The sequence below is a fragment of the Drosophila santomea genome, chromosome 2L (assembly GCF_016746245.2).
Source record: "Drosophila santomea strain STO CAGO 1482 chromosome 2L, Prin_Dsan_1.1, whole genome shotgun sequence".
Taxonomy (NCBI): Eukaryota; Metazoa; Arthropoda; class Insecta; order Diptera; family Drosophilidae; genus Drosophila; species Drosophila santomea.
Genome location: NC_053016.2, coordinates 27,805,125 through 27,815,230, shown reverse-complemented (window position 1 = coordinate 27,815,230; position 10,106 = coordinate 27,805,125). Strand labels below are relative to the sequence as shown.

At 42.6% G+C, this 10,106-nt stretch overlaps 1 protein-coding gene across 1 annotated transcript; it reads left to right on the top strand.

The window, feature by feature from the left end:
• Window positions 1-4,714: 4,714 nt before the first annotated feature.
• LOC122756523 lies at window positions 4,715-6,116 on the top strand. The gene is made up of 3 exons (XM_044006347.1): window positions 4,715-4,918; window positions 5,065-5,457; window positions 5,517-6,116. Exons 1-3 carry the CDS (start codon window positions 4,715-4,717, stop codon window positions 6,114-6,116), a joined length of 1,197 nt encoding a protein of 398 aa, XP_043862282.1.
• Window positions 6,117-10,106: the final 3,990 nt, after the last annotated feature.

Sequence of the window (10,106 nt, the reverse complement as noted above, 5' to 3'; positions counted from 1 at the left end):
AATTCCTGGCGAATTCCTCGGGAAAACCCCTTGCTTATTTTTCGATATTCCCGAGGAATACCTGAGGAATTCGGGAACTTCGAATTCCCCTCCACGAACGCCTGTTGTATGGAAATTCCTCCCAGATTTGTATGGAGACTTCCCCTAGGAGTCCTGGGAACTCCCTAGGGATTCGCTAGGGAATCCTTAGGGACTGGTACTGAAGGGTTTACAGTCTAAATTCTTTGTATTCTGTTGTATCAGTTGTCTGGGTTTATTGTAATTTTTTAGCAATGGTTGGGCATTTTTAATATCGTTACAGCTTGAGTTGATCTATTTTATGTTAAGCATTTATAAGATTTTTTGAAATTTTCTTTTGATTCTTTTATCTGATCAATAAGCTCCAGTCCATGCTGTGGTACTAGTTACTTGGAAATCATATATAGACATTTAAATATTACTTATAATGTTCAATGCTTTATTCTTAAAATCGGGGTTGTTAGCAGGGATGGTATAAATACCATCCCATTTACCATTTAGTATTTAGTAGTGTGTATTCAGCATTTAGTATTTTAGCATTTAGCATTAGATCAGAGAAGTAGAGATTATGTAAAGAAGAGGTCTACGGACACACTTGATTAACTACTTTGACCACCAGGCCACCACCTTAGTGACTGCAGCGAGGGATTATTTCTGCATCACCATATACTCTAATTAATTGACAGTGACTTATTGAATATTGACAGTGATTTATTGAATATTGATAGTGCCTTATTGAACAATGATAGTGACCCATTGCATAGATTGAAAATTGAATTGAATAGATCGAATTTGGATAGTGAACCAGTAAATAGATTCCATATTGATAGGGAACCGGTGAATATATTTGATATTGATAGTGATCCAGCGAGTAGATCAAAACATTGTAAACCCATAAATAAATTAGAAACTAGACAGAGATTTCAGAAATGTGATTTTGATAAGGATATTGAAATAGATAGAGAATATAAGAGCTTACCATATATATATAATATTGATATATTTAAGGATGATGAAGATTTTAACATTGACCCGAAGTTAAATAATAGTAATCGCAGTGAACTCATTGAAATAATAAGAATAAATTATTTAGATTTACACAACATTCCAGCGATTCAACATAGTTATGAAATGAGGCTAAGACTTAAGTCAGAAGAACCTGTTCGCTCTGTTCCGAGAAGACTTTCATATCAGGAGAAAAAGGAAGTAGATTGCAAAATTGATGACTTGTTAAGAAAAGGATTTATACGAGAAAGTAATTCACCTTATAGTTCAGCTATTGTACTGGTTAAGAAGAAATCTGGAGAAATAACGGATGTGTGTGGATTATAGACAACTCAATAAGATAACAATCCGTGATGGATATCCATTGCCGCTCATAGATGACTGTTTAGAAAGATTAGAAGGGAATCAATATTTCACACTTTTAGATTTGAAGAGCGGATATCATCAGGTGAAAGTAGCAGAGAGTTCAGTTCAGTACACAGCGTTTGTAACACCCTCTGGTCAATACGAATATACAAGAATGCCTTTTGGACTTATGAATGCACCAGCGGTATTTATGAGATTTATAAATTTTATTCTGCAACCATTGATACGTGAAGGAAATGTAGTAGTTTATATAGACGATATTGCTATCGGTTCTAAGACATTGAGTGAACATTTTGTAACTGTAGGAAGAGTATTAAGAATTCTGGCAGCACATAGATTAGAAATTAAAATAAGTAAATGTCAGTTTGCTTATAAAAGCATCGAATTTTTAGGATACACACTTAGTGGAAAAGGAATAAGTCCGAATCACGAACACACATCGACTATTAAACATCTTCCGATTCCAAAGGATCGCCATGGTATGCAAAAGTGTTTAGGATTATTTTCTTATTTTAGGCGATTTATTCCGGCATACTCGAAAATAGCAAAACCATTGCAAGAACTCACAAAAGCTGGCTCTAAGTATGAACTCGACGAGAATTGCATCAATATTTTTGAATATCTTCGCGAGAAATTAATTTCTTTTCCGATATTAGCTCTTTATAATCCCAACAGAGAAACAGAATTGCATTGTGACGCAAGTAGTGAAGGATTTGGTGGAATTTTATTACAAAAACAAGATGATAATAAGTTTCATCCAATAGCTTATTTTTCACAAAGAGCAACAAAATTAGAGGCAAGGTATGAAAGTTTTAAATTGGAAACATTAGCAGTAGTTTATTCATTACGAAAATTCAGAATATATCTAGAAGGAATTCCGTTTAATATAGTAACCGATTGTAATGCAGTAGTTTTATGCCTAGGAAAAGGACGCCTTAATTCTAATATTGCCAGATGGGCCTTAGAATTAGCTAACTATAATTATACCCTTAAACATCGCAGTGGAAAATACATGACCCATGTGGATACGTTAAGTAGATATCCTTCAGCCTTTAATCAAGATTTTGAATATGAACCAGTAGTGACAATACAAGAAAGTGAAAATAAGGATAAAATAGTTTCAGTAATTGACAGTGATGACATAAACCTTCAGCTTCAGATAACGCAAAATAGAGATAGTCTTATAGTAAAATTAAAAGAAAAATTAGAACATGGAGATGTAAAGAAGTTCGTTTTAAGTTCGTTGTTTATAGAAGTTCGTTGTTTATAGATTAGGTGAAAATGATATAGAATTATTATATGTACCAGCTGAAATGGAAAACCATGTAATCAGGAGAGTTCACGAGAATTTATGTCATTTAGGTACAGAGAAATGTATAAAAGAAATAATGAGACACTATTGGTTTCCGGATATGAAGTCTAAGATAGAATCGTTTATTGGAAATTGTTTAAAGTGTATTATGTTTACAGTACCCACACATGCTAATAATCGAACATTGCACAATATACCAAAACGACCAATTCCTTTTGACACATTACATGTGGATCACTTTGGACCACTGCCCTCCGTTATTTCGAAAAAGAAACATCTATTAGTTATCATTGACGGATTTACTAAATTTGTTAAATTGTTCCCTGTGAACACAACGAGTACAAAAGAAGTCAACACTTGTTTTTCAAAATATTTTCAATATTATAGTCGCCCACGTAGAATTATTAGTGATAGAGGGACATGTTTTACGTCCATTTACCATTTAGTATTTAGTTGTGTGTATTCAGCATTTAGTATTTTAGCATTTAGCATTAGATCAGAGAAGTAGAGATTATGTAAAGAAGAGGTCTACGGACACACTTGATTATTGGACACGAGAGAGATAACATATAAACAGAATAAAAAACACAATTAAAAATCAAAAGAATTAAAATACATCTTAAACCTAAACAGTGGTAACAGGGTCATATTCATAAACATTATCTATAGTGCGTTGTGTTTGAGCCACACTCATGGCTGGCATTCTTATCTAGATAAAGTCAATATTACGTTTATATTTTAATTTTTTTTCAACTCTTATATTTTCATTCATAATTGAGTTCCCTCATATATTCCTTAAATATTATCTAAACCGTTAGCAGTGCTACGGTATCGTTTTCTAAGACACTTGTTATGTACTTTGTATTTTTTTATTAATGCATTGGATAATTGCATAATTACAATTAATTGTATGGTTATCCAGAACAAGTCAGCATTTTGGACTTCCACTTTATATATAAGATTTGCTGTGGAGTCAACATTTTTAGTGTCTATCAAACCCATTTTGGGTATACTAATTTTACAGTTTTTTAAAAAATCTTCTTTATTTTTACATATGTTTTCAGTTTAGACATATAGACATATATATTGGGAGTTTCTGGGCGGCTGATGATGTTGATGGCTGCTCACAGGTCCCCAGGCCGTAAGGACTCCAGACTCCGGGGGGCAGGTCTTTTTAGGCTTCGTTAGTGCCGGTGCTGGATATGATTTTGGTTTTGGAACATCATTAATTATTGTTATATTTGTAGTATTTTCTGAGTGAGTTTTCTTGAGTTTTTGGGTCTTTAATTCTTGCTGATATTGCAGCAAGTGGTCTAGCTCTGCATATAGCTTTAGAGCTTTCGACCAAACCGGTGGCGTTTGCTGACCGTATATTAGCCACCTTACGTGGGCTATACGTTTGTTCAGCTTGGTCTTTAGGCCGCCACGGTTCTTTCCCATACCTGAACACAACTCTACTCACTCAGATTTCTTCTCAGCTTGTCAGCGTGTCTGTCTTGTCATTCTTAAATATATTTCGTCTAAGGCTAAGCCGCGTAGCTGCGCTGCCGGATACGCCAGCAGCGGAGCGGCTCTCTTAATGCTTGTCGAGAGAGCGAGTTATGCACTTATGTATTATGCATTTGGTCGGCGTGGGAATGCTGACCATGCACTTATTCCTTGTAGCCTTCAAGTGGACGATCATGTTACATTCGCCTTGGGCCTTATTGGTGGCATAAACATAGCAACAAAGTTCTGCTATGCGTTTGTATGCTGTAAGTACTATTGTACTTAAATGTTCTTAATACTACACCAGCTACGAACGGAATGCCTCAGGACAAGGAAGCAGGTGCAGCGATCCAGAGGGCAACCGCACAACGCCCAATGCATTAAGTCATACAAAGAAAAGCGAGCCGAGTTTTAGAACGGCATATATGCCCTCACAGCAACCCTCAGCAAGACGCGGCAAGGTGATATTAACATCCTCATGGGTGAATTTAATGCGAAAGTACGCCCCAACAACACCGGACTAAGATGGGCCAACATGGATCTGGGACTCGCAATGACAACGGACAGAGATTAGTGGAACTCTGCCAGGTATTCCAACTGGTCATCTGCGGCACAATATTCCCACACAAAGATGTCCACAAATACTCCTGGACATCTCCTGGTGGTAACACGCGCAACCAGATCGACCACATTTGCATTAGCAGGATGTGGAGACACTCACTACTGGACGTTCGGAACAAAAGGGGAGCATCTATAGACAGTGATCATGAGTTGGTCATAGGAGAACTTAAAATAAAATTGAACCGCAACTACTCAAGAAACACTGATTACAGCCAATATCGACGAGCGCCCCCCCTGAACCTGCACCTCCTTAGCGACTCCACTCTGAGGACGAGAATGACGTCCACATTGCGGGAACAACTGATCCCCCTAGAAGACCACCCTTGGGAGCGCACCTGCAGAGGACCGCAGCTGAGCAAATAATTGGACTGCAACAACTTGGAAGAGCAGACTGGATATCTAAAGGGACCTGGGACCTGATTAGAAGGAGAAACAATCTAAAGCCTCTGGCGGACCAGCTCACACAGAATCGTGATGAATATCGCGAACTGTGTAGAGCTGTGAAAAGAGCGGCCATAAAGGACAAACGAGCGCTACTGGATAGACTTGCGACAGACGCAGAACGAGCAGCCGGCGAGAACAACATGCGCTCGTTATACCAGCAGATTGCACGGGTTGCCGGACCCCACCACAGACGGAACCAGCCAGTCAGAGGTCTAGAAGGCAACCTATTATCCATTATTATGCATAATGCACAAATCCGGAGATGGGAATTAGCCACACCACATCACCAAACGTGGCTACGGACTATAGAGGCATTGCGCCACCAAGTGGGAATAGCAGGATACCCTCTACACCCCCGAATGTAAGAGAGATTGTGAATGCAGTAAAGAAGCTAAAGTGCAACAGGGCAGCCGGCGGGTACAACATACCAGCCGAACTGCTTCAAATTGACACTCAGCTGATGGCTGATACGCTGCATCAGCATTCCGCAAGCATATGGGAAGGCGAGACTGTACCTGACTCCTGGAAAAGCGGAATCATCGTGAAGCTCCCCAAGAAAGGCGACCTTAGCGACTGCAATAACTGGAGAGGAATAACACTGCTCAACACTAGCTATAAAATCCTAGCTACACTGCTGAACGAACGCCTCCAGGAAAAAATCGAGCCAACAATCCGAGACGAACAGGCAGGCTTCATACCACACAGGAGTTGCTTAGATCAGGCAAACACACTACGCATAATTACCGAGCAAGCTGTGGAATGGAGAGCCCGCTTTATCTCCTGTTCATCGACTTCAAGAAGGCGTTCGATTCAGTTGAAAGGGCAGCAATATGAAGATCAGCAGCGTCGGACTCGGGATTAACGTAGCAAAAACACAAGCTATGCGGTTTAACCACTCCAACCAAGGAAACATCATCATACATGGGAACCCAATCGAGTTCGTCAACAGTTTCCCATACCTTGGCACCATAATATCCAACAATGGTGTAGTGGATGATGATGTCTCGAGTCGCCTTGGCAAAGCCCGCTCAGCTTTTGGGAGACTATACCGCATTTGGAAAAACAGAGAAATAAGCCGGCGAACAAAGCTCCGGATCTACAATGCGTGTGTAAAATCCAATCCGCTCTTAGGAGAAACCCTAGTAGCATAGTAAGGATGGCACTGGACTGGAATCCCCAAGGAAGCAGGAGGGTAGGATGGCCAAGAGCAACATGGAGAAGAACCGCCCAACAAGAACTTGCCCAAATAAACATCACATGGGAAAATGCTAAACAGACAGCACAAAACAGAGTTAGATGGAAGGCTCTCGTAGACGCCCTAAGTTCCCGAGAGGAATTAGAAGGAACGACGTTCCCTGGGGTCTCGCTAACAAAGCTGTAAGGAAAAAGCTTAATGCCGCTGGTACAGGAACTACGCAGGACCCAGCCGCCCTTGCTATCATCGTCTCAAAGCTATTCCCAAGACAACATACGCTATGGCAACCGCGCTAGAGCCCCCTGCCTCCGTCTTTTAGTGTATCGCAGCATACAAAGTCGTGGAAGGATCAAAAAGGATCAAGCCGAAAAAAGCTCCTGGCATCGCCGATATCTGGGGGTAATCGTCAAAGTAGTTTTCCCCAAGCTTTGGAAAACTATGAGGCTAGTCCTATTACCAAAGGGCAATGGACCTGTAAATGCAGCAGGCAGCTACCGCCCCTTATATTTTCTGGACATTGTGGGTAAACTCTTTGAGCGCATATTGTACGTGCGTATTGAGCTAATCACCGAGAGTCCAGCATGCCTTTAAAGCGAACAGTATAACTTTCGGAAGAAGAAAAGCAAGCTTGACGCTCTTACATCCGTAAAAGAACACGAATCAACAAACATGCGCTGCGTCTACGTCTCTGGAGTCTGTAAGCCTAATCTCAACATTTTACTAGCTTTTATAGTTCCTGAGATCTCGACGTTCATACGGACACACAGACGGGCAGACGGACGGACAGACGGACATGGCCAGATCGACTCGGCTATTAATCCTGATCAAGAATATATATACTTCATATGGTCGGAAACGCTTCCTTCTGCCTGTTACATACTTTTCAACGAATCTAGTATACCCTTTTACTCTACGAGTAACGGGTATAATAATATAAAATATTTTGTTTAAATTCAATAAAAAACGCAAAAATCAATTTATCAATTTATCAAGAATATATATACTTCATATGGTCGGAAACGCTTCCTTCTGCCTGTTACATACTTTTCAACGAATCTAGTATACCCTTTTACTCTACGAGTAACGGGTATAATAATATAAAATATTTTGTTTAAATTCAATAAAAAACGCAAAAATCAATTTAAAAACCTTTGTGTAAATAATTTTGACGCGTAAAAATTGTGTGTAAAATACTTTTGACCACCCCTGTAGCTCTTCGCGCACTGCCCGCTCGGGTACAACGTCCAACCCATGTTAGTTCGCGGTGCGTCCTATTTGTGCTCGGCCAAGTTCCACACCGTTACCGTTCGACCTCTGTACTCTTGGCTCACTCTCTTTCGGAATTTTTGAAAATATTGTGTTTCCGGGGGTCTTCCGCTTAGGTGTCTCTTCGCATAGGCAGCTTTCTCGTTTCTCCTCTCGTCGACCCTGCGCCCTTTATTCTCAGCCTGGCAGTATTAGCCTAGTAGACCACGTTGTTTGCTCTCCTTCTCTAACTTCCTTCATCTGCTGCCGTCTTCTTCTCGTCACCTCAGCTCTGTATTTTAGCTTCCGCCCTCCTTTGAAATTAACTAAAAGCAACTCCACATCCTTTTCATATCGATGTTGCCGGTGTTGCCATTATGTGCCGATTGGTGCCAATAGTGTGACCGCGTGTTGAAAATCATTGTGTATACAGTACTTTTGTTCCCTTTTGTTCCCGATCTTGATTTTAAAAACGAATTCAAGCCGTTCTCTCCGCAATGAAATTTCGGTTTTTCGTATGATCCTTGCGCCGTTATTCCGCGGGGCCTGTACCGGTAACGGGATTTTTCCTCCGTGTATCTGCCTTTCACGGAATTTGCAACTGTAATTCCTCCATCTGAACGCTCCACGAGGGCCCCGGCTGGGCAATGGGCACTGAATTATCCCGGACAACGGGTAATGCATTGCTGCTTGCTCCGTACACGGTAATGCAATGTCTAGCTAAGGCAACGGTTCAATTCCTTCCGCTCGAAAAGCAGGAGGAAATGAACCATTTGCCATGGGCAGAGGTGCCTGGCGGTTAGGCATAAAACGCAAGTGGGTGGTTCCCCGGAAAACTAACCAGGGTTCTTTGTGGAATGGACACCAAAAATAACTCAACTCGGGCTGGGATGTCAGCCCAAACGTCGATGGAGGGCGTGACTGTTACCACCGGCGGGCACGGAGGGGAGCAATCTTCTCCGCGTGTCGCCAGCGGTCACACCTCTGATGTAACGGGAGCAGGTCATGTCAGTTGCAATGCTACTGCCACAACAATGACTCAAGGGAAGCTAAGCCGCTCAGGTGCCATAGTCGATACAGACTAGGACCCGCTCGCCGAAACCAAGCACTAGCTCCCCGAGGAGGGACGGGCAGAAGCGTTCAAGCGAGGGGATGAAGGCTAAGGCGCATTACAAAGCCTCCCTTCGCATCCTGAGCCGGCTGAAGCGAAAAACCACCCTTTGCTCGACTCAGGAGACGCCATCCCGGGGATAAGGATGCATACACCCTGAAGGCAGGCGAGGTGGAGAAGTACCTAGGTCTGGAAACCATCGCGGAAGCCGCCCAGGGACTTTCGCTGGACGAGACGGACGAGGAAGACGGTGATGTGACGTTGACAGTCAACCTGTCGAATGGAGATGAGCCCAGTACCAATGCCATCGAGGGTGCTGCAGCTCAATCTTCATAAAAGCAAGCATCTTCATCGCCCTGGAGCAAGGGTCCGCCGACATAGCTTTGGTCCAAGAGCCATGGATTGCCTCGGGCAATGCCGTCGCCTGACTAAAGTCCTCCAATTACAACCTGTTCTATACATCATCGGTAAGCAGAAACAGAGCCGCCGTACTTGTACGGAAGGGTCTGCATGCTAACCTTATGTCTCATTACAGCACGGATGACATGACTGTTGTGATGCTGGAGAGCGAGAGGAAGCGCCTTCTGGCAGCTTCCTGCTACATGGCACATGACAGAACGGCCCCACCGGAGGAACTCAGGAGCATGGTGGAAGCCAGCACGAATGACCAGCAACTGATCGTGGGTGCAGACGCCAACGCGCTTCACCGCGTATGGGGGAGCCCCGACATCAACGACAGAGGTGAGTCACTCTTAAACTTTACCTTTGTAGGTCCCACCTCCTTCGACCACTCTCCCAAACCAACCTCTTTCAGAAACCCCCGGAACACTAAGTGGGGAAAGTTCATTAGATGCGCAACCCGCAGCATGACCGACATCTAGAGCCAGGAAGAGGACCAGGCCACCCTGGTGGAACGGTAATCTTTCGCTTCTACGCAATAACCTCCGAGAATTTTTCAGAATCGCCAAAGACGCGAATAATGATATAATAAATGGGGAATACAAGATCCTACTACGAATTACGCAGGGCACAAAGAAGCTCGTGGAGAAACTTCTGCTCCAATATCGAGACGGCCACAGAAACGGCTAGATTCTGGAAGCTGCTATCGAAGCAGCCAACCATACAGAATCACCTCAAACGCGATGACGGACAGTGGACTGAGGGCAGCGAAGAGGCCCTAACAGCACTAATGCAAGCTCACTTCCCAGGATGTACCGAGATATCCGATGCCAACAAGCACCAGGACCTCGTAACTGGAGAAGATCTAATATCCTTTAGAAGAAACCAATGGGCTATAGACT

Coding starts and splice junctions, on each gene's coding strand:
- LOC122756523 (XM_044006347.1), top strand. CDS start 4,715: ATGGGCCAACATGGATCTGGGACTCGCAATGACAACGGACAGAGATTA. Junction 4,919..5,064: donor GGAGACACTCACTACTGGAC/GTTCGGAACAAA, acceptor GCACCTCCTTAG/CGACTCCACTCTGAGGACGA. Junction 5,458..5,516: donor ACCACAGACGGAACCAGCCA/GTCAGAGGTCTA, acceptor ACAAATCCGGAG/ATGGGAATTAGCCACACCAC.